This window comes from Crinia signifera, chromosome 5, assembly GCF_055691185.1.
Source record: "Crinia signifera chromosome 5, ASM5569118v1, whole genome shotgun sequence".
Classification (NCBI taxonomy): domain Eukaryota; kingdom Metazoa; phylum Chordata; class Amphibia; order Anura; family Myobatrachidae; genus Crinia; species Crinia signifera.
In genome coordinates this window covers 120,008,522-120,033,756 of record NC_139221.1, presented here as the reverse complement: position 1 = coordinate 120,033,756, position 25,235 = coordinate 120,008,522, and the positions used below count along the sequence as shown (strand labels likewise).

Below are 25,235 nucleotides of genomic sequence, written 5' to 3'. Positions count from 1 at the left end.
TTGCCTATAAATAGACACAATTTAACATACAGGAGCGCTTTTTGTATAAAGTCACAACCAATTAAAGGTACCCTTGTTAGAAGAATTATAATTCCTTTATATCCTTAGTTGATGGTAATTACCCATGATTGGTGTAATTCTCCAGTTGTTCAAAGGACATATAGGTCATTCATATATTTATTTCAGCACCTTATTTCATTATTTGCAAACTGGCTGGTTTGGAGATGGAAGTTCTTATTGATCAATATAGTGTTATTAATATATTGAAACCAGCCAGTGATACTGCTTTAAACTGACACACTTTAGTGTATCATCAAGTATATAGATCTGGTGGACCATGCTGAACAGTGATCTCAATAGCGCTGTATCCCAATGTGTTAAAGGCCATAGTTTACCTTGTTTAGGGAGACAAAGTCACCTGTCAGCGGGTGATAGGTGAAACACAGTGGTCCGCGATGCCGCTTGTCACAGGGCAGGATCTAGCATGCGCCCTTATGACCATGGCTGTCCAGAATCTGGAAGAGCCAGCTTTTAACCTTTAGGCAGCTGACTCGAGGTGACGCTGCTCCCAGCTGGGAGCCAGGCGCTTTAAGTCTCAGCTCCCGTATAAGGCAGGGTGCAGCTTTCAGTCCTGGATAATTACAGGCAGGTAGATGTCTGTATAATGGAGATATGTTTCACTGGAGAGAAGGTATTGTATCACAAAGTGAGGGTCTCTTGATGCGTTTCTCCGTCATAAAATTTTGGCGGTTTCCTCAGAAGATGACCCAGGGTGCAACTGACCCATTTTTAACCTGGTGTTGACCAATCACAAATTTCCAATTTACAAGCACACCTATAACAAGACAGAATCAGATTTACTATAATCTTAAAAAGCCTAATGTGGCTATGATGGCAAGCTTATATCAAAATAAAACCATGTTGCTTTTATTATTATATAAAGATACAAATGTATCAAAAATCATTAACCATATGCTCAATATACACTGAGTGGCCAAATTATTATGATCGGCCATAACTTCACGTTGTTGCCGCTAGAGGGCGAGATACCTATAAAAAGGGAATGCAGGACAAGTGAAGCATCAATTGCAAAGATATGGACAAAAAATGGTATTTAACTGAGTTTGTATGCGGGATGATTGTAGGTGCTTGAACCGTCTGAACCAGTATCAGCAAAATGGCTGCACTTGTAAAGTTTTCGAGAGCAGCAGTTATTAATGTTTACAGAGAGTGGACAACAAGCAGAAAACTGGGTCCCAACATCAGGCTTCTGGTCGTCACGGGCTACTGAATGCTCAATCTGAAAGGAGACTTGCCAGATTGTCCAGTCCAACAGAAGAGCAACAGCACGTCAAATTGCAGGGAATCTTAATCAAGGAGCAACTGCGAAGGTCTCTGAACGAACTGTTCGCCACACATTGCACTGTATAGACTATGGAAGCCGACGACCTCTTTGAAAGCCTCTACTGTCTGCCTTGAACAAGAGCAGACGTTTCCAGTTCGCAAAGGAGCACAAGGATTGGACAGTAGATGACTGGAAAAGGGTCATGTGGTCCGATGAATCGTGTTTTCAATTACACCATGCAGATGGCAGGGTGCGAATATGGAGAAAACACCATGAAAGCATGGACCCCAACTGCATTGCCACAACACTTTAAACTGGTGGAGGCAATATTATGGTTTGGGGGATGTTTTATTGGCCTTTGATTCCTGTGGAACAACGTCTGAATGGCCCAGGGTATTTGAGTGTTATCGCAGATCAAGTACATCCTGTTATGTTAATGGTGTACCCTGCTGGGGATGAATACTTCCTGCAGGACGATGCTCCCTGTCATAAAGCTGGCATTGTCCGCAGATGGTTCGAAGAGCATGACAGACTTCATCTTGCTTAGTTGGCCTGCACAATCACCAGATCTCAATCCAATTGAGAATCTGTGGGATGAGATCAAACAAACGATGAGGCAGCTGGATCCAGCACTATCAAATCTTAAGGAATAGGAAAGTGCAGTTCATCGGATATGGTCTCAAATTATTCATACCACCTACCAACATCTCAGAGTCTATGCCAAGAAGAATCGATGCAGTATTAAGGGGAAAAGGCGGTCCAACATTGTATTAAGGGGATGGTCATAATAATTTGGCCACTCAGTATATATAACGTAAAAACAATTTTGTAGATATTATCGGTCCCATTCATTATTGCACAGAAAAACTAGATACCTAGAACTAGCATGGTAAAATCAGAATTATTTTGTGGCTCAGTAACTAGAGCTCCACAGTCAGACAACATGAGGTTGTTGGATCGATTGCCACTCAGACAACTTTTATTAAAATTAATAAATCGACATATAGTTTAGTTTATTTTTATTTTATATTTAATATTTTATTATTATTTAATAGAGAACAACACATAAATGATTACATCCTGATATATAGCATAAATTGCCGAACCAAATCAACTGCATTCTTACCAACCAAATCTTAATTATGGTAATCTACCTATTCAAAAAATGTCTAATTAATAAATAAACCTAAGGCTTCCAAAACCCCAGCTAATCAACTCGTTTATCCCCAGGGGGACCAAAGAACCCAAAGAGAAGATCCAGAATGCTTCTCTTTTGCAGAGGCTATTAAATCTGTCTCCCCCTCTATCCGAGAAAGGGATTTTCTCAATTGCCTGTATTCTGAGTACTTCCACCGGATTCAGTACTGAATCCCGGCGGTCGGGATCCCGGCGTTCAGAATCCCGACGCCGGAATCCCGACAAGGGGGGGACGTGGATCGCCCCCCCCTTGCGGGCTCGCTGCGCTCGCCACGCAGCGGGCCCGGTGCCTCGCTACGCTCGGCACACTAATTTATTCTCCCTCCAGGGGTGTCGTGGACACCCACGGAGGGAGAATGTGTCGGGATTTTGGCGGTCGGGATTCCGGCGTCGGGATTCTGAATGCCGGGATCCCGACCGCCGGGATTTTATCTGCATCCCCTTCCACCTTCCCTTGATGTTTCTGCATTACATACCTTGAGATACTATGAGACTGGACCCGATTAATTACGTTTCTCCGATTTTCTCAGAAAACCTTACATTTAGTGAACGGGTGGTCCTCGCCATGTATTGTAGGTTGCAATCACATGTAATTAAATAGATTACATATGTTGAGGAACAATTCATAAAACTATCTTAAATTTGGAGATAAACTGTACACTTTTATCTAAAAGAAATCTACATGTAATGCAATTTTTCCTACCACATTTATAACACCCTTTAATGGGCACCTCAATTTTTGGACTCTCGTTTAATTGGCTAAAATGACTGGCGGCTAGGGTATTTTTCAGATTAGTGTTTTTCTTGAAGACTATTTTAGGGTTCTCTTTCAAAACAGAGGCCAGAAGTTTATCTGTTGTTAAGATCTTATAATTTTAATTTATCATTTTCATTATCGCATTAGAGTGAGAGTTAAACTTTGAAATAAAAAGAGGGTTAGATTTAAATTCATCATCTGGGTGGGACTCATCCCTACAGGCATACTCTGTTTTCTCAAAAAATGTCTCCCTCTCAATTAGTGTAGCCTCATCTAGAGCTATATCCAATAGCTCATGAGGATATCCTTGCTCCAAAAATGATTTCATTTTATTTGCTTGGCACTCAAATGTGCTTTGATTTGAACAATTCCTCTTAAGTCTAAAGAGTTGACTTTTACGAATGTTCTTGAGCCAAGAATGGTGGTGACAACTTCTAAAATGTAGATAGTTATTACAGTCCACCTCTTTAATATAGGTGGACATCACTATTTCATCATTCTTGATCTGTAGTGCAATATCCAAGAAGGTACTGTGCTTGTGATGAATCGTGTTTCTAAATTGTTCCAAATCGGACAAGTGTATGGTCACCTTAAGATTGTTCATGGTTTACCGTTCAACACTGCAGATCTCTGAAGTCTGCCTTGAAGGTTCTCAGAAAGCATAAATTAATATGTAAATAGGATTTCCCAGTTAAGTGGCAAGTAATGTTTGAATAACAAGCATGCCTCTTACACTGGCTGACTTGCAGGAATGTTGTACTGATTTGTATCTATCAAAACCTGTGGTCCTGTAGTGGTAACGTAAATCTGATATCAAACTGCACTAAAGTAATAAAAATAAGACTAGCACAGCCTAAGGCAATAACACTCTGTGACACAATTACATATACAGTATAAATACCTTGAGTTGCCATAATATCTCTTTAATTTGGGACATATAGGATTTACACAGGCTTATTAAAACCAGATTGTCATAACGGTATACGGTCATATGGTCGAACACTGGAAGATCGAACTTACTTTGATCGACTCCACTGGACAGACACTCCATTGGTCGACGATTACTTTACATCGAAAGATATTAGGTCGAATTGAACATAACATCGATATTAACATGATCGCCAAACTAACAAGGCCGACCTTACCTTACATCGACCAAGCTTACATCGACTTCGTCTAGGTCGACTAACGGACGCTCGAAATGCATTACTTCGGACAAACTTACATCGAATACATCTAGGTCGAAACACTGAACATCGAACACACAGTACATAGAAAGTCCTTATATCGATAAGTACTTGGTCGATACAACGAAGTTCGAACCGCAAAACGTCGAACATACAAACATCGATAAATATTAGGTCGAAACTCAGTTCATCGAAAAATAAAGTATCGACAGTTATTTGATCGACAACAACTAGGTCGAATAACATAAGATCGACCCGCATTACATCGAACGCTATTTCATCGACGAGTGAAAGGTCGGCCGTTTATAAGTCGAACTTATTTAGGTCGCCGAACACAAGGTCGACCGTTAATAGCTTAACATCTTACTGTACTGTAGTTGCACCCATTCATGATGGTAATGAGACCCTGCTCAATACCCTACATCACCACTCTGTCAACGCTGCACCACTCCTAAATCCACCCATATCTGTCTAAATCTACACGCCGCTATACTCCCGTTGTAAAGCACTATTCTAACGTGGCACTACAAGTGCTACAATGACTTCTCACTGCTCAGCGCTGCATACCCAAATTACACCCTCACCCAGTAAGGGCTCCACCCCTGGGATCCCTCCTTCTCCCTTGCTGCATCCATAAAATACGGCACCCCCATTGCCGGCTAAATGCAGACTTTCCAAGCCTCCCCATTCAGTCACACAGCCTCCCGCCTACATTCGGTCGCCTACCTCCACTCTAGCGCATTGCCGGCGCCTATCATGACTGCCGCGCCCAGTAGGCAGCTGCCTAGGGTGCCGCGATCTCGTGGGGCGCTAAAGTCGGACTTTCCAAAATACTAGCATGTCCGTGAGCATCCCTCTTGTACTTAATGCAGATGGCTGCTGTGCAACATGTGAGACCTCCCCCACACTTTCCCTAGAGGCATACTTCCCTACTTTGGTGCCTAACATGACTCACACCGGCCCTGCTGGCACCACAAGTGCCACAACGACCTGGCACTGCTCAGCGCCGCACACCCCCATCCATGAAGGGCTCCACCCCCGGGATCCCTCCATCTCCCTCGCTGCACCCATAAAATACGGCACCCCCATTGCCGCCTAAATGCAGACTTTCCAAGCCTCCCCATACAGTCACACAGCCTCCCGCCTACATTCAGTCGCCTACCTCCACTCTAGCGCATTGCCGGCGCCTATCATCACTGTGGCACCACAAGTGTCAGAATGACCTGCCACTCTTCAGCGCCGCACACGCCCATTAAACCCTCACCCAGGAAGGCCTCCACCCCTGTTATCCCTCCATCTCCCTCGTTGCACCCCTAAAATACGGCACCCCCATTGCCGGCTAAATGCAGACTCCCCAAACCTCCCCATTCAGTCACACTGCCTCCCGCCTACAATCAGTCGCCTACCTCCACTCTAGCGCATTGCCGGCGCCTATCATGACTGCCGCGCCCAGTAGGCAGCTGCCTAGGGTGCCGCGATCTCGTGGGGCGCTAAAGTCGGACTTTCCAAAATACTAGCATGTCCGTGAGCATCCCTCTTGTACTTAATGCAGATGGCTGCTGTGCAACATGTGAGACCTCCCCCACACTTTCCCTAGAGGCATACTTCCCTACTTTGGTGCCTAACATGACTCACACCGGCCCTGCTGGCACCACAAGTGCCACAACGACCTGGCACTGCTCAGCGCCGCACACCCCCATCCATGAAGGGCTCCACCCCCGGGATCCCTCCATCTCCCTCGCTGCACCCATAAAATACGGCACCCCCATTGCCGCCTAAATGCAGACTTTCCAAGCCTCCCCATACAGTCACACAGCCTCCCGCCTACATTCAGTCGCCTACCTCCACTCTAGCGCATTGCCGGCGCCTATCATCACTGTGGCACCACAAGTGTCAGAATGACCTGCCACTCTTCAGCGCCGCACACGCCCATTAAACCCTCACCCAGGAAGGCCTCCACCCCTGTTATCCCTCCATCTCCCTCGTTGCACCCCTAAAATACGGCACCCCCATTGCCGGCTAAATGCAGACTTCCCAAGCCTCCCCATACAGTCACACAGCCTCCCGCCTACATTTATATGCCCGCTACCCCTATTTTGATCCAAATGTGTTTGCCTACATGTGTTAGGGAATACAGTGGGACAGGGACTGATGTGATGTCATGTTTGTGCACATGGGGAAGGGAATATAGAGTGTAAGCACTACTGGGGCAGGGACTGATTTGTATGTTCATATATTTTCTGTAAAGCGCTGCGGAATATGTGCGCGCTTTAATAAAGAAATTTAAAAATAAATAAAAATGTTTTGTGCCAGCCTACACCAATTTATCTATAAAATCATGTCTCCTAAAAGCATGGGTCATTCTCCTGGCGCCTAAATCGGTTCTATATCTTGACACTGGGGTCAGATGTCTTTTGATTTTGCTAATATAATTATTTTAATCTGTGTATTCACGGTGACTTTAAACAAAGCATGTGTCATAACCCTGGTGCCTTAGTCTTTTTGATATCTTCAAAGAAATATTTTATATCTTGGTCAGATATCTTTTGAGTTTGGTAATATCATTATTGTAATCAAAGTGTAATCACAGGTAGCTTAAACAAAGCATGTGTCATACTCCTGGCGCCTCAGTCTTTTGCATATCTACTGGGCTCACATAATTTTCTCATCTGCTAATTGAATTTTTATAATCGAATTGTATTCATGTTTACTGTACCTACAATACACCTTGATTTCTTTGTTTCGGAGAATCATTTAGACGCCGCAAATCTTGCCCTGTACACCCCATTTTATATATATAGACTTATCTACACCTCAGAAACTATTCTACTTTTTAATATAGTACTACAAGTAACATAATGCCCTTGCACTGCTCACCGCTATGCTAGCAGTGATACCCGCACACCCATTCATTAGTGTTAGGCTTGGGGAGTTAGCTAGGCAGATGGAAGGATCCCATGGGTGCAATCCTTCATGCTTTACGCCCATTAAACCCTCAGCCAGGAAGGGCTCCACCCCTGGGATCCCTCCATCTCCCTAGCTGCACCCCTAAAATACGGCACCCCCATTGTCGGCTAAATGCAGACTTTCCAAGCCTCCCCATAGTCACACAGCCTCCCGCCTACATTCAGTCGCCTACCTCCACTCTAGCGCATTGCCGGCGCCTATCATCACTGTGGCACCACAAGTGCCAGAATGACCTGCCACTCTTCAGCGCCGCACACGCCCATTAAACCCTCACCCAGGAAGGCCTCCACCCCTGGGATCCCTCCATCTCCCTCGCTGCACCCATAAAATACGGCACCCCCATTCCCTGCTAAATGCAGACTTCCCAAGCCTCCCCATACAGTCACACAGCCTCCCGTCTACATTTATATGCCCGCTACCCCTATTTTGATCCAAATGTGTTTGCCTACATGTGTTAGGGAATACAGTGGGACAGGGACTGATGTGATGTCATGTTTGTGCACACGGGGAAGGGAATATAGAGTGTAAGCACTACTGGGGCAGGGACTGATTTGTATGTTCATATATTTTCTGTAAAGCGCTGCGGAATATGTGCGCGCTTTAATAAAGAAATTTAAAAATAAATAAAAATGTTTTGTGCCAGCCTACACCAATTTATCTATAAAATCATGTCTCCTAAAAGCATGGGTCATTCTCCTGGCGCCTAAATCGGTTCTATATCTTGACACTGGGGTCAGATGTCTTTTGATTTTGCTAATATAATTATTTTAATCTGTGTATTCACGGTGACTTTAAACAAAGCATGTGTCATAACCCTGGTGCCTTAGTCTTTTTGATATCTTCAAAGAAATATTTTATATCTTGGTCAGATATCTTTTGAGTTTGGTAATATCATTATTGTAATCAAAGTGTAATCACAGGTAGCTTAAACAAAGCATGTGTCATACTCCTGGCGCCTCAGTCTTTTGCATATCTACTGGGCTCACATAATTTTCTCATCTGCTAATTGAATTTTTATAATCGAATTGTATTCATGTTTACTGTACCTACAATACACCTTGATTTCTTTGTTTCGGAGAATCATTTAGACGCCGCAAATCTTGCCCTGTACACCCCATTTTATATATATAGACTTATCTACACCTCAGAAACTATTCTACTTTTTAATATAGTACTACAAGTAACATAATGCCCTTGCACTGCTCACCGCTATGCTAGCAGTGATACCCGCACACCCATTCATTAGTGTTAGGCTTGGGGAGTTAGCTAGGCAGATGGAAGGATCCCATGGGTGCAATCCCTCATGCTTTACGCCCATTAAACCCTCAGCCAGGAAGGGCTCCACCCCTGGGATCCCTCCATCTCCCTAGCTGCACCCCTAAAATACGGCACCCCCATTGTCGGCTAAATGCAGACTTTCCAAGCCTCCCCATAGTCACACAGCCTCCCGCCTACATTCAGTCGCCTACCTCCACTCTAGCGCATTGCCGGCGCCTATCATCACTGTGGCACCACAAGTGCCAGAATGACCTGCCACTCTTCAGCGCCGCACACGCCCATTAAACCCTCACCCAGGAAGGCCTCCACCCCTGGGATCCCTCCATCTCCCTCGCTGCACCCATAAAATACGGCACCCCCATTCCCTGCTAAATGCAGACTTCCCAAGCCTCCCCATACAGTCACACAGCCTCCCGTCTACATTTATATGCCCGCTACCCCTATTTTGATCCAAATGTGTTTGCCTACATGTGTTAGGGAATACAGTGGGACAGGGACTGATGTGATGTCATGTTTGTGCACACGGGGAAGGGAATATAGAGTGTAAGCACTACTGGGGCAGGGACTGATTTGTATGTTCATATATTTTCTGTAAAGCGCTGCGGAATATGTGCGCGCTTTAATAAAGAAATTTAAAAATAAATAAAAATGTTTTGTGCCAGCCTACACCAATTTATCTATAAAATCATGTCTCCTAAAAGCATGGGTCATTCTCCTGGCGCCTAAATCGGTTCTATATCTTGACACTGGGGTCAGATGTCTTTTGATTTTGCTAATATAATTATTTTAATCTGTGTATTCACGGTGACTTTAAACAAAGCATGTGTCATAACCCTGGTGCCTTAGTCTTTTTGATATCTTCAAAGAAATATTTTATATCTTGGTCAGATATCTTTTGAGTTTGGTAATATCATTATTGTAATCAAAGTGTAATCACAGGTAGCTTAAACAAAGCATGTGTCATACTCCTGGCGCCTCAGTCTTTTGCATATCTACTGGGCTCACATAATTTTCTCATCTGCTAATTGAATTTTTATAATCGAATTGTATTCATGTTTACTGTACCTACAATACACCTTGATTTCTTTGTTTCGGAGAATCATTTAGACGCCGCAAATCTTGCCCTGTACACCCCATTTTATATATATAGACTTATCTACACCTCAGAAACTATTCTACTTTTTAATATAGTACTACAAGTAACATAATGCCCTAGCACTGCTCACCGCTATGCTAGCAGTGATACCCGCACACCCATTCATTAGTGTTAGGCTTGGGGAGTCAGCTAGGCAGATGGAAGGATCCCATGGGTGCAATCCTTCATGCTTTACGGTGTAATTGGTGTTTGCAGTGCTCCGCAGTGCCATGTCATTCTGGCACTTGTAGTGCCACAGTCATGATAGAGCCAGGCAAAGCGCTAGAGTGGAGCTATGCGACTGAATGTAGACGGGAGGCTGTGAGACGTTGGGGAGGCTGGATTTATCCGGTAATAGGTTCCATGGCATCCGCATTCACCACAGTTCAACACTTTGAATGCTGCACCCCTAAGTGTACCCATAGCTGTGTACATGTAGACACCACAAATTTCTACCCTGACATCCCTTTTTCTGTATATATTAGATGCGCCCGATACCTACAGATGTCCAGTGTTCCCCCGACTGTCCCTTGTAATTTAGTACCACAAGTAGCATAATGAAGCGGTACCGCTCACCTCTATGCTAGCACTGATACCCGCATTATCACCCCTTCATTGGGTTAGCACCTGGCATCCTCCTTCACCCATGTTGCACCCTAAAGTTGCCCTCTAAACTAAAATCAAACATTTTCAGCATTTTCGTATTTTATTTTCAAACCAATTTACAGTACTTGTTCAAGTCGTAACGGCTAATTTTAAACCAGCCCACTTTTTAAACCCGCCCACTTTTTGAAATGAAGCCTTTTCATTGGGTTAGGTTTTTTTCTAACTTCGAAAGACTAACGCCCATTTCAAACACTATAAAAATACCTACATTCAATGTCCCGGATTCATATTTGAAATTTTGGATCAAGTATTCTGTGGTACAGCTACAGCTATTTTTTCTAAGATGGCAGATGAATCTAGACCAGCACCAGCAGCAGCAGCAGCAGCAGCAGCAGCAATAATATCACCAGCACCAGCACCCGAGCCCGAATTTACATTTGTTCCGTCCCGGAGAGGAATGTTACTCAACGTAAACGGCTATCTACTTGCCAAGAATAAGCAGAAGGGAGACGTCGTCTATTGGCACTGCACAGAAAGAACAACAGGCCCTTGTTCAGCCTACGCCAAAACCACGATTGTGGCCGGAGTTCACCAACTTAATAGGCACGGTGAGCATACTCATGCTCCCAGACCGGAGAAGACAATTGTGGCCGTTGCTAAGGCAGCGATAAAGCAACGTGCCAGGGATACCACCGAGGAACCATCACAAATTATCCAAAATGTAACAGCGGATATGCCTTCTACAAGTGCTATGTGTTTGCCCAACCGGGAATCCCTTCGTCAATTAGTAAAAAGGGTAAGGAGGGAAGATTGCCCTGCCGAACCCACCATCCTGGAGGACATTAATGTTCCTCATAATTTGGAATACATCGAGGATACCAAATTTTTGTTAAGGGACAGTACAGTTGGTGATGAAAGGGTACTTTTATTTAGTACAGAAGAGAACTTGCGGAAGCTCCATGAAGCACAGTATTGGGTAATGGACGGAACTTTCAAGACTTGCCCGACATTATTTCGCCAGATCTATTCCATACATGCAATGGTTGGCACACATGAAACATCACAGCGCTTTTTACCGCTTGTTTATGGACTGTTAAGCAGCAAGAATGAGGAATGCTATTTACGATTTTTTGAAGAACTTCAAGAGATTGCAACTGATTTGGGAATGCCATTTTCCCCAACGTATATAATAACGGATTTCGAACTTTCAGCAATCAGAGCTTCAAAGAATGTTTTTCCAAGCAGCACACACAAGTGTTGCCTCTTTCATCTTTCCCAAAACATTTGGAGAAAGATTCAAGCACATGGACTTGCAGGTGATTATGCAAAGGATTATGCACTTGCATTGAAATTAAAGAGCATACAAGCACTTGCTTTTCTACCGGAAGATGACATTCCAGCTGCTTTTGAAGTTTTGAAAGGGGAAATGCCTGCAATTGCTTCCCCCGTGTTAACTTATTTTGAGGAGACATATGTATTGGGACGTCCAAGAGATCGCACACGAAGCCTTACCCGGTCACCACCTCTTTTTCCACCAAAAATATGGTCCATCTATGACTCAATGTTAGCTGGAATACCCCGAACCCAAAATAGGTTGGAGGGTTGGCATCGCAGATGGAACATAATTCTTAGCGAAAAAAAGTTCGGTGTATACAAGCTCATCACGTTTTTACATAAAGAACAGAAAGTCACAGCGAGTTTTATCCAGAAGGTAGTTCTGAATGTTGCAAGAACACCCCCAAGGAGAGACTTGAAAGAACGTGAGGAGGCAATTCAGCGTTGTGTTTCACAGTATGGACATGTCCCTGTACTGGAATATCTTGGTGCCATTGGACATCACTTAGCATTCCCTTAAAGACATTGTTTTTCAAATTTTTTCTACAAGTTTATATGTTTGGATAATTATTTTTCAAGTTAATCTTCATCAAGTTCAAGTTCTAATTTTAAAGTTCTGAAGTTAAAAAGGAAGCCAAGCCATTACAGTGAATTCAAATTTATGGTAAGTAAACGTTCTAATTCATATACTTATACATTACATTTCTCACCTTTAACAATAGTAAAATATGAATGTTTTAAACCCCCCCCCCCCCACTAAGAAAATAATCTGCATTAACTTTTACTATTGTAAAATCCCCAAGTATTCTACTATGATGGTATTGATCCAAACTTAAATATTTGATTTGCAATTGGTCAGTATGATGTATTTAAATAACCTTTTAAGGTGGTATCTATTTACCCTTAAATGTATATATTTTTTAATTTGGACAACTGTATTTAAATTAGTTAGAATCTGTTTGTAGTTTTTATGTTCTTTACCAATCTAGATTTTCCAAATTCTATCATCAGTCAGTGGGTTACCGTACAACTGTTAAACCACACTTCGGTAGACAGTCAACATGGGAAAAGGTAGACATGGGCCAAGGTCGAAATTATTGTATGTCGACATGTGTTTTTTAAAGCCAAATGTCGACATGTACACAGTTGGAGTTGCACCACAGCCCCTGCAATTGCTTTCTATGATTCGGACACGGTGCATCGTACACTCGGCACACTTTGATTCTCCCGCCACGCCATAGTGGATGGTAGGGCATAAAATACCGCCTGTAGGCACAAAAAACCTATGTCGACCTAATGACTGGCGGCCTAAAACCATGTCCACCTTTAACCCGGTCGACCTTCAGTGGTCTCCCTAATGATTGTCCACCTAAGTGTTGTCTAATAATGATATATAGATGCAGGAAACTGTCATCTATATATCATTGAGTAATGACTACACCTGTGCAGCAACCATCTGGTCTGGAAACAAAACTATTGTTAGCTTTCGATTCATATACTTGGCTAACCCTGATCTATGTAATGACAGTACACCTTAATATATAGAGAAAGTAAATCACACAGTGTACAATAATCATAATCCCAAAAATTTTTATATAGTTAATATTAACTTAATAACCCACTTTTTTACATTATATATCTCATATCAATCACTTACAATAATCAAAAATATACCCAGACACATGTAAATTGATAGAATTGCTTTTTATTATATTACATTTATATCAAATATGGGTGCAATTTTATTATATTCAAGTCATTTGAAATCAATTATGGCATCTTTGTTGTGTAACCTTTAACCATAAACCGCTAAAGACATACATATTTATAAACATTGTTTCATTCTCATTAATGTGAGACATGCAGAATAAGTACTCGCTATATAACAAAGTGTTAATAATAATAATAATAATAATAATAATTATGGTTCGGCATTTGCTTTCAAAACTATATTCAATCATTTTTTGGCATCATGTATTTCATATACTTCATTTCTTCTGTAATGTATGAGCTGCAAAACAAAAGAGAAAGTAAATTACTGCTTAACTTGTGCATTAATACTTGATGGTTCTTGTCCCAAATTTCTACACGCATATATAAATGGTACGTCTGAGGACCAATCTTTCAGGCAGTTTTCTTTGTGATAGTCCCTTACAGATGGGTGGTTTACTCATGTTTATTTGCAAGACTGCGAATTCGCAGCCTTGCGAGTCCACCAAACCCCGCCCGGCGAAAGCCCCCCCCCCCCTTAAACTGAGTCTTCATCCGATCAGCTGTGAATTTACATTTTGCATAGACATCAATTCGTATGGCTCGGGTAACCACCTACATCTTTCGATGGTCACCGACTATCGAATGATGTTTAGCGTGCACGCATATAGAAGTGACTTCAGTTACTTACATTTGTGTGCACACTGGCGTGGATATAGGCGGGCAGCTGACACAGTGATGTCAGCTACCCGCCCCCCACACCCGCATCACTGCCTCATTACCATGAGAACACCCATGCCCCCGCCCATCTCCTACCCCCCCCCCCAGGGTGCGTGCACGCATCATACGCCTGCACATGCGCAGATACCCACAGACGACTATCATTGATAATGCGTGTGAATGCACGCAGTACCATATTGATCTGAAGGCCCATTATCCTGTCTGGCACTAGACACACCACTGTATTTTAACACTGGTTTTAAAAATTAACATTAATTCCCTTATTCAGATCTGATTTGAGTGTTTTGGAAATGCCATCTAAATTTTAGATTAAAAATAATGCAATCAGCATTTACCCTGCACAGAAACAAAACACCAATATAAATTTATACATGTTACATATGCCCCACGGCACTGCACATGCTTTTACCCATTTTTGGAAAAATATTGTACTTTGATCAGATCTGAATAAGGCCCTAAATGTGCTCACATTGACATTGCTAAATAAATAAATATATATGTGTGTTTTTTTTAAATACAACAAAGAAAAAAAAATTATAGGAAGTAAATCAAACTTACCCAATGTGTCATCCTTTGATAGCCCTATGCCAGCCTCCTCATTGTCTTCTCTTCCCAGGCTGGACCCTTGCACGCTTCTGTGCCGACGTCTTCTCCTGTTTCCTCTGGATTTGTCGTGATGGACGTGAAGCAAAAGGAAAAAAAAACAAGTAAGTTCATATCTACTCCTGCCAGGTTCTCTTCTACCTCTGACCCTCTATACTTGCCAAGCCCCCTTTCCTACAAAAAGTGTACCCTCTTTGCTTGTGTGTTGATGCAACAAACTTACCCGATTCAGCTCCCTTGATAGCCCTACGCCAGCCTCCTCATTGTCTTCTCTTCCCAGGCTGGACCCTTGCACGCTTCTGTTCCGACGTCTTCTCCTGTTCCCTCTGGATGGTCTTGGCTTGAAGGATGCAACCCCCCCAACAAAATCTAAGTTATTTATGGGCACTATAGTATCTTGTTTAAAAATTTGTCCCTGTTACCATCTATTTTTACCTTTCCCTAACTCCCCCTTTCCTACAAAAAGTGTACCCTCTTTGCTTGTGTGTTGATGCAACAAACTTACCCGATTCAGCTCCCTTGATAGCCCTATGCCAGCCTCCTCATTGTCTTCTCTTCCCAGGCTGGACCCTTGCACGCTTCTGTGCCGACGTCTTCTCCTGTTCCCTCTGGATGGTCTTGGCTTGAAGGATGCAACCCCCCCAAACAAAATCTAAGTTATTTATGGGCACTATAGTATCTTGTTTAAAAATTTGTCCCTGTTACCATCTCTTTTTACCTTTCCCTAACTCCCCCTTTCCTACAAAAAGTGTACCCTCTTTGCTTGTGTGTTGATGCAACAAACTTACCCGATTCAGCTCCCTTGATAGCCCTATGCCAGCCTCCTCATTTTCTTCTCTTCCCAGGCTGGACCCAGGCTGGACCCTTGCACGCTTCTGTGCCGACGTCTTCTCCTGTTCCCTCTGGATTTGTCGTGATGGACGTGAAGCAAAAGGAAAAAAAAACAAAAGTAAGTTCATATCTACTCCTGCCAGGTTCTCTTCTACCTCTGACCCTCTATACTTGCCAAGCCCCCTTTCCTACAAAAAGTGTACCCTCTTTGCTTGTGTGTTGATGCAACAAACTTACCCGATTCAGCTCCCTTGATAGCCCTATGCCAGCCTCCTCATTGTCTTCTCTTCCCAGGCTGGACCCTTGCACGCTTCTGTGCCGACGTCTTCTCCTGTTCCCTCTGGATGGTCTTGGCTTGAAGGATGCAACCCCCCCAAACAAAATCTAAGTTATTTATGGGCACTATAGTATCTTGTTTAAAAATTTGTCCCTGTTACCATCTCTTTTTACCTTTCCCTAACTCCCCCTTTCCTACAAAAAGTGTACCCTCTTTGCTTGTGTGTTGATGCAACAAACTTACCCGATTCAGCTCCCTTGATAGCCCTATGCCAGCCTCCTCATTTTCTTCTCTTCCCAGGCTGGACCCAGGCTGGACCCTTGCACGCTTCTGTGCCGACGTCTTCTCCTGTTCCCTCTGGATTTGTCGTGATGGACGTGAAGCAAAAGGAAAAAAAAACAAAAGTAAGTTCATATCTACTCCTGCTAGGTTCTCTTCTACCTCTGACCCTCTATACTTGCCAAGCCCCCTTTCCTACAAAAAGTGTACCCTTTTTGCTTGTGTGTTGATGCAACAAACTTACCCGATTCAGCTCCCTTGATAGCCCTATGCCAGCCTCCTCATTTTCTTCTCTTCCCAGGCTGGACCCAGGCTGGACCCTGCACGCTTCTGTGCCGACGTCTTCTCCTGTTCCCTCTGGATTTGTCGTGATGGACGTGAAGCAAAAGGAAAAAAAAACAAAAGTAAGTTCATATCTACTCCTGCCAGGTTCTCATCTACCTCTGACCCTCTATACTTGCCAAGCCACCTTTCCTACAAAAAGTGTACCCTCTTTGCTTGTGTGTTGATGCAACAAACTTACCCGATTCAGCTCCCTTGATAGCCCTATGCCAGCCTCCTTATTGTCTTCTCTTCCCAGGCTGGACCCTTGCACGCTTCTGTGCCAACGTCTTCTCCTGTTCCCTCTGGATTTGTCGTGATGGACGTGAAGCAAAAGGAAAAAAAAACAAAAGTAAGTTCATATCTACTCCTGCCAGGTTCTCATCTACCTCTGACCCTCTATACTTGCCAAGCCACCTTTCCTACAAAAAGTGTACCCTCTTTGCTTGTGTGTTGATGCAACAAACTTACCCGATTCAGCTCCCTTGATAGCCCTATGCCAGCCTCCTTATTGTCTTCTCTTCCCAGGCTGGACCCTTGCACGCTTCTGTGCCAACGTCTTCTCCTGTTCCCTCTGGATTTGTCGTGATGGACGTGAAGCAAAAGGAAAAAAAAACAAAAGTAAGTTCATATCTACTCCTGCCAGGTTCTCTTCTACCTCTGACCCTCTATACTTGCCAAGCCCCCTTTCCTACAAAAAGTGTACCCTCTTTGCTTGTGTGTTGATGCAACAAACTTACCCGATTCAGCTCCCTTGATAGCCCTATGCCAGCCTCCTCATTGTCTTCTCTTCCCAGGCTGGACCCTTGCACGCTTCTGTGCCGACGTCTTCTCCTGTTCCCTCTGGATGGTCTTGGCTTGAAGGATGCAACCCCCCCAAACAAAATCTAAGTTATTTATGGGCACTATAGTATCTTGTTTAAAAATTTGTCCCTGTTACCATCTCTTTTTACCTTTCCCTAACTCCCCCTTTCCTACAAAAAGTGTACCCTCTTTGCTTGTGTGTTGATGCAACAAACTTACCCGATTCAGCTCCCTTGATAGCCCTATGCCAGCCTCCTCATTTTCTTCTCTTCCCAGGCTGGACCCAGGCTGGACCCTTGCACGCTTCTGTGCCGACGTCTTCTCCTGTTCCCTCTGGATTTGTCGTGATGGACGTGAAGCAAAAGGAAAAAAAAACAAAAGTAAGTTCATATCTACTCCTGCTAGGTTCTCTTCTACCTCTGACCCTCTATACTTGCCAAGCCCCCTTTCCTACAAAAAGTGTACCCTTTTTGCTTGTGTGTTGATGCAACAAACTTACCCGATTCAGCTCCCTTGATAGCCCTATGCCAGCCTCCTCATTTTCTTCTCTTCCCAGGCTGGACCCAGGCTGGACCCTGCACGCTTCTGTGCCGACGTCTTCTCCTGTTCCCTCTGGATTTGTCGTGATGGACGTGAAGCAAAAGGAAAAAAAAACAAAAGTAAGTTCATATCTACTCCTGCCAGGTTCTCATCTACCTCTGACCCTCTATACTTGCCAAGCCACCTTTCCTACAAAAAGTGTACCCTCTTTGCTTGTGTGTTGATGCAACAAACTTACCCGATTCAGCTCCCTTGATAGCCCTATGCCAGCCTCCTTATTGTCTTCTCTTCCCAGGCTGGACCCTTGCACGCTTCTGTGCCAACGTCTTCTCCTGTTCCCTCTGGATTTGTCGTGATGGACGTGAAGCAAAAGGAAAAAAAACAAAAGTAAGTTCATATCTACTCCTGCCAGGTTCTCTTCTACCTCTGACCCTCTATACTTGCCAAGCCCCCTTTCCTACAAAAAGTGTACCCTCTTTGCTTGTGTGTTGATGCAACAAACTTACCCGATTCAGCTCCCTTGATAGCCCTATGCCAGCCTCCTTATTGTCTTCTCTTCCCAGGCTGGACCCTTGCACGCTTCTGTGCCGACGTCTTCTCCTGTTCCCTCTGGTTTTGTCGTGATGGACGTGAAGCAAAAGGAAAAAAAAACAAAAGTAAGTTCATATCTACTCCTGCCAGGTTCTCTGACGAATCTCTAACCCTGCGAAGAAAGCATGAGGCAACTTACCCTCTGCCGCAGCACTGGAAAGCCTTATGACAGCCCGTCGTCTCTTTGCAGACTGGACCCCTTGGTGCTTGACGAATCTTCAGTGTGGCAGAGGTGCAGAGCCTTCTTGGACGTTATTTCTGAAAGAAAGTGTGAGTTATTGACTAAAGTTTTCAACCCTCTGCTATCTGTCCCTTACCCTACATCACTCTAACCCTGCGAAGAAAGCATGAGGCAACTTACCCTCTGCCGCAGCACTGGAAAGCCTTATGACAGCCCGTCGTCTCTTTGCAGACTGGACCCCTTGGTGCTTGACGAATCTTCAGTGTGGCAGAGGTGCAGAGCCTTCTTGGACGTTATATCTGAAAGAAAGTGTGAGTTATTGACTAAAGTTTTCAACCCTCTGCTATCTGTCCCTTACCCTACATCACTCTAACCCTGCGAAGAAAGCATGAGGCAACTTACCCTCTGCCGCAGCACTGGAAAGCCTTATGACAGCCCGTCGTCTCTTTGCAGACTGGACCCCTTGGTGCTTGACGAATCTTCATTGTGGCAGAGGTGCAGAGCCTTCTTGGACGTTATATCTGAAAGAAAGTGTGAGTTATTGACTAAAGTTTTCAACCCTCTGCTATCTGTCCCTTACCCTACATCACTCTAACCCTGCGAAGAAAGCATGAGGCAACTTACCCTCTGCCGCAGCACTGGAAAGCCTTATGACAGCCCGTCGTCTCTTTGCAGACTGGACCCCTTGGTGCTTGACGAATCTTCAGTGTGGCAGAGGTGCAGAGCCTTCTTGGACGTTATATCTGAAAGAAAGTGTGAGTTATTGACTAAAGTTTTCAACCCTCTGCTATCTGTCCCTTACCCTACATCACTCTAACCCTGCGAAGAAAGCATGAGGCAACTTACCCTCTGCCGCAGCACTGGAAAGCCTTATGACAGCCCGTCGTCTCTTTGCAGACTGGACCCCTTGGTGCTTGACGAATCTTCAGTGTGGCAGAGGTGCAGAGCCTTCTTGGACGTTATATCTGAAAGAAAGTGTGAGTTATTGACTAAAGTTTTCAACCCTCTGCTATCTGTCCCTTACCCTACATCACTCTAACCCTGCGAAGAAAGCATGAGGCAACTTACCCTCTGCCGCAGCACTGGAAAGCCTTATGACAGCCCGTCGTCTCTTTGCAGACTGGACCCCTTGGTGCTTGACGAATCTTCAGTGTGGCAGAGGTGCAGAGCCTTCTTGGACGTTATTTCTGAAAGAAAGTGTGAGTTATTGACTAAAGTTTTCAACCCTCTGCTATCTGTCCCTTACCCTACATCACTCTAACCCTGCGAAGAAAGCATGAGGCAACTTACCCTCTGCCGCAGCACTGGAAAGCCTTATGACAGCCCGTCGTCTCTTTGCAGACTGGACCCCTTGGTGCTTGACGAATCTTCAGTGTGGCAGAGGTGCAGAGCCTTCTTGGACGTTATATCTGAAAGAAAGTGTGAGTTATTGACTAAAGTTTTCAACCCTCTGCTATCTGTCCCTTACCCTACATCACTCTAACCCTGCGAAGAAAGCATGAGGCAACTTACCCTCTGCCGCAGCACTGGAAAGCCTTATGACAGCCCGTCGTCTCTTTGCAGACTGGACCCCTTGGTGCTTGACGAATCTTCAGTGTGGCAGAGGTGCAGAGCCTTCTTGGACGTTATATCTGAAAGAAAGTGTGAGTTATTGACTAAAGTTTTCAACCCTCTGCTATCTGTCCCTTACCCTACATCACTCTAACCCTGCGAAGAAAGCATGAGGCAACTTACCCTCTGCCGCAGCACTGGAAAGCCTTATGACAGCCCGTCGTCTCTTTGCAGACTGGACCCCTTGGTGCTTGACGAATCTTCAGTGTGGCAGAGGTGCAGAGCCTTCTTGGACGTTATATCTGAAAGAAAGTGTGAGTTATTGACTAAAGTTTTCAACCCTCTGCTATCTGTCCCTTACCCTACATCACTCTAACCCTGCGAAGAAAGCATGAGGCAACTTACCCTCTGCCGCAGCACTGGAAAGCCTTATGACAGCCCGTCGTCTCTTTGCAGACTGGACCCCTTGGTGCTTGACGAATCTTCAGTGTGGCAGAGGTGCAGAGCCTTCTTGGACGTTATATCTGAAAGAAAGTGTGAGTTATTGACTAAAGTTTTCAACCCTCTGCTATCTGTCCCTTACCCTACATCACTCTAACCCTGCGAAGAAAGCATGAGGCAACTTACCCTCTGCCGCAGCACTGGAAAGCCTTATGACAGCCCGTCGTCTCTTTGCAGACTGGACCCCTTGGTGCTTGACGAATCTTCAGTGTGGCAGAGGTGCAGAGCCTTCTTGGACGTTATTTCTGAAAGAAAGTGTGAGTTATTGACTAAAGTTTTCAACCCTCTGCTATCTGTCCCTTACCCTACATCACTCTAACCCTGCGAAGAAAGCATGAGGCAACTTACCCTCTGCCGCAGCACTGGAAAGCCTTATGACAGCCCGTCGTCTCTTTGCAGACTGGACCCCTTGGTGCTTGACGAATCTTCAGTGTGGCAGAGGTGCAGAGCCTTCTTGGACGTTATTTCTGAAAGAAAGTGTGAGTTATTGACTAAAGTTTTCAACCCTCTGCTATCTGTCCCTTACCCTACATCACTCTAACCCTGCGAAGAAAGCATGAGGCAACTTACCCTCTGCCGCAGCACTGGAAAGCCTTATGACAGCCCGTCGTCTCTTTGCAGACTGGACCCCTTGGTGCTTGACGAATCTTCAGTGTGGCAGAGGTGCAGAGCCTTCTTGGACGTTATATCTGAAAGAAAGTGTGAGTTATTGACTAAAGTTTTCAACCCTCTGCTATCTGTCCCTTACCCTACACATCACTCTAACCCTGCGAAGAAAGCATGAGGCAACTTACCCTCTGCCGCAGCACTGGAAAGCCTTATGACAGCCCGTCGTCTCTTTGCAGACTGGACCCCTTGGTGCTTGACGAATCTTCAGTGTGGCAGAGGTGCAGAGCCTTCTTGGACGTTATATCTGAAAGAAAGTGTGAGTTATTGACTAAAGTTTTCAACCCTCTGCTATCTGTCCCTTACCCTACATCACTCTAACCCTGCGAAGAAAGCATGAGGCAACTTACCCTCTGCCGCAGCACTGGAAAGCCTTATGACAGCCCGTCGTCTCTTTGCAGACTGGACCCCTTGATGCTTGATAGTGTGGCAGCCTTCTGTTGTAGTGCCTTGATGTTAAACAAAGTTATTTTCAAATGGAAATAAAATCATCATGCATAAGCATTATTCAACAGATTTATTTAACATACAAAAGTAAATAAAATATAATTAAAGTTACCTTTAGGTTAGGCTTGGTCATCTTTTTCTTTTTCAGGGTCCACCTTTGGGGCTCTGCCCTCCTGGTCCACCTTTGGGGCTCTGCCCTCCTGGTCCACCTTTGGGGCTCTGCCCTCCTGGTCCACCTTTGGGGCTCTGCCCTCCTGGTCCACCTTTGGGGCTCTGCCCTCCTGGTCCACCTTTGGGGCTCTGCCCTCCTGGTCCACCTTTGGGGCTCTGCCCTCCTGGTCCACCTTTGGGGCTCTGCCCTCCTGGTCCACCTTTGGGGCTCTGCCCTCCTGGTCCACCTTTGGTTCTCTGGCCTGCTTCACCACCTTTGGTTCTCTGGCCTGCTTCACCACCTTTGGTTCTTTGGCCTGCTTCACCTCCTTTGGTTCTCTGGCCTGCTTCACCTCCTTTGGTTCTCTGGCCTGCTTCACCTCCTTTGGTTCTCTGGCCTGCTTCACCTCCTTTGGTTCTCTGGCCTGCTTCACCTCCTTTGGTTCTCTGGCCTGCTTCACCTCCTTTGGTTCTCTGACCACCTTGACCTTTGGAGCTTTGAGCGCCTGCTCCTTCAGCTGTTCTGTCTCTTTCTTGTCATACACCACTCTCCAATGAAGCTCCTCCTGTGCTGTGCCAGCCTTTGTCCTTTTTTGTCTTCCTGCCTTGCCCTCCTTTATGGCTCTAACCACCTTTTCCTTTGTTCCTCTGACAACCTTGTGCTCCTTACTTCCTGTGGCCATATGCTGCTTCTTTAAACTTGCCCGGTTTTGTTGTTCTGTCGTCAACATGTCTGTCAGGCGCATGCTTGCCGGTGTCTCCTGTTGTGCCGTGTCTTTCTGCTCCTTCTGCTGGCCTTTGTTCTGGTTTCCTTTAACCACTCCCCAAGAATGCTCCTCCTTGGCTCCGTCAGCCTTCTCATTTGCCATTCTTGCAGCAATGACCTCCTTTGTGGATCTGAGAACCTTGTCCTTTGGTCCTTTGAACACCTGCTGCTCCTCACTTCCTGTGGCAACATGCTGCTGCTGTTCTTTTTGCCGTGCTGTAATCAGCATCTCCATCAGGCACAAGCTCGCCTGCGTTTCCTGTTGGCCCATGTCCGCCTGCTTCTTCTGCTGGGTTATGTCTGCCTCTCTCTCGCTTTGTACTCTCTCCTCATTTTCCTTCGCTGCTCTGTTCCACATTTCTTGTGTTAATCGATCAAAGTTCTCCTTCTCTGCTCTGGTACGCTCAGTCTCCTCGGCTCTGACCCGCTCCGCCTCCTTGGCTCTGGCACGCTCAGCCTCTTCGGCTCTGGCACGCTCAGCCTCCTGTTGTTCTCTTTTGAGCCGCTCCTCCGCCGCTACATCTTCCCGTACCAGATCAAGTGCTCTATCCCAAACACGGCGGTCATGTGTTAGGGACTGCATCAACTGTCCTTGTGGTCTAGCCTGCTCCATTTGATCCCGTCTTTGATGGCTTTGGTATGCCCTTTCAGCTTCCTCTTGTCGAGCATACCAACCAGGATCAATCAATGATGTTGATGGTGAAGTTTGTCGGAGTCCACGAACTTGTGCGGCTGAAGATCTTTCTTCTGTCATCAGCTGAAGGCTTGTACAGATCATGCTGCTATTGGCATTGCACTGCTGCTGCCACATAAGCATGCACTGTAGAATCTGTTCCATGTGTTGACATTGCACTGAATGGTTGGCCTGGAAGTCAGTCAGTTGTGTACTCATTTGTTGCAGAGTCACCTGTCCTTCCCTCTCTTGGTTCTGTGTTGTGGTCATGTTATCAATCTTCTGCTGCATTGTCTGTACATGTCCAGCCAGAGATACATTTGATGCCACAAGTTCATCAAAGTATCGACCAATCGATATCATTGCCTCTGTTTGTTGACTGATGGTTGCATTCATCTGATTGATGCTCTGTTCCATCTTGTCAAAACGACTTGCATTCCTTTCAGCATCTTCAGCTCTTCTTTCCTCCAATTGCCTCAAAGCCTCCAGAATGGCAGTTTGATGTGAATCTATAATACAAAAATCAGTTTAGTTTTTTATGTAATATTCATTTTTCCATCAAACATATTCACAAATTTGAATTCTAACCTTGTTGTGCAGATTCCGGTATTTTATGTGAAACATGCTGTTCCTCAAGAGTTTGGCTCTGTGTTTCAGCTTCCTGTTGCATTGTAACGTCTTGCAACGATGTTTGAAGCAGAGGGACACTTTCCATTTCCTCCATTAGTGTTGCTATAATTGAAAAATACCAAAATAATTTGATAATGTTTGTAATATTTGCAATGAAAAGGTTAATTTATTTTTGACCATGGCTTACCAGGCAGCTCACCGGTTGGTGCTGTGGTTTCTTTCTGAAATGCTCCAAAAGAAACCCTTCTCTTGACCTTTTCAACAGCAGCTGTAATATTCAAACATAAACTAATGGTACGTTTGTCATTTTTAAAGTAAAACATTTATTAAAAATCACATTCCTCACCTGTTTGTTCTGTTTTTGACGTATTCTGCGATGTGATTTCCTTTGCTGTCTTTGAATGCATTGGTGATTCTTATAAAAATAAAAAAAAAATCATTTCAGACTTTGTTAATATTTAAGTAATAACCACAAATATTTTGGCTTTCAAATGGTACTTCCTAAATGTTAGAACTACATAAATGAACAATTGCATTCCTCACTTGTGTGCGAAGTTTTTGTCTTCTTCAGCGGCGTGATCTCCTTTTCCGTCTGGCGATCTTCAGGTGTTGAATCAGCTGGTGATCCTTTTTTGGAAAAAAGGTAAACATTACTTAAACAACTATTCTATAATAAGCACTAACATTTCATCTATAATAAGCACTAACATTTCAGTCCTTTCAAATATTACTTCCTAAATGAAAATGTTAGTACTACATAAATGAACAATTGCATTCCTCACTTGTGTGTGAAGTTTTCGACTTCTTCCGCGGCGTCATCTCCTTTTCCGTCTGGCGATCTTCAGGTGTTGAATCAGCTGGTGATCCTTTTTATAAAAAAAGGTCATTACTTAAACAACTATTCTATAATAAGCACTAACATTTCAGTTCTTTCAAATATTACTTCCTAAATGAAAATGTTAGTACTACATAAATGAACAATTGCATTCCTCACTTGTGTGCGAAGTTTTAGTCTTCTTCAGCGGCGTCATCCCTTTTTCCGTCTGGCGATCTTCAGGTGTTGAATCAGCTGGTGATCCTTTTTTGGAAAAAAAGGTAACCAATACTTAAACAACTATTCTATAATAAGCACTAATATTTCAGGTCTTTCAAATATTACTTCCTAA

General features: G+C 44.4%; 1 protein-coding gene and 1 long non-coding RNA gene across 3 annotated transcripts; both read right to left on the bottom strand.

Annotated features, from left to right (window-relative positions):
• Positions 1-13,492: 13,492 nt before the first annotated feature.
• On the bottom strand, positions 13,493-15,758 carry LOC146079534 (uncharacterized). Of its 2 annotated transcripts, none has more exons than XR_014474591.1 (3): positions 15,650-15,758; positions 14,817-14,920; positions 13,493-13,818 (listed from the first exon to the last, which is right to left on the bottom strand). It is a non-coding gene; the product is annotated as an uncharacterized LOC146079534 (long non-coding RNA). The 2 variants fall into 2 exon arrangements; XR_014474590.1 differs by lacking the exon at positions 15,650-15,758 and adding an exon at positions 15,085-15,181.
• A 5,995-nt stretch (positions 15,759-21,753) lies between these two features.
• LOC146080533 (uncharacterized) lies at positions 21,754-24,701 on the bottom strand. Its single transcript, XM_083187938.1, has 6 exons — positions 24,613-24,701; positions 24,416-24,484; positions 24,257-24,337; positions 24,028-24,171; positions 21,963-23,948; positions 21,754-21,852 (listed from the first exon to the last, which is right to left on the bottom strand). Exons 2-5 carry the CDS (start codon positions 24,474-24,476, stop codon positions 21,970-21,972), a joined length of 2,265 nt encoding a protein of 754 aa, XP_083044064.1. The 5' UTR covers positions 24,477-24,484; positions 24,613-24,701; the 3' UTR covers positions 21,754-21,852; positions 21,963-21,969.
• Positions 24,702-25,235: the final 534 nt, after the last annotated feature.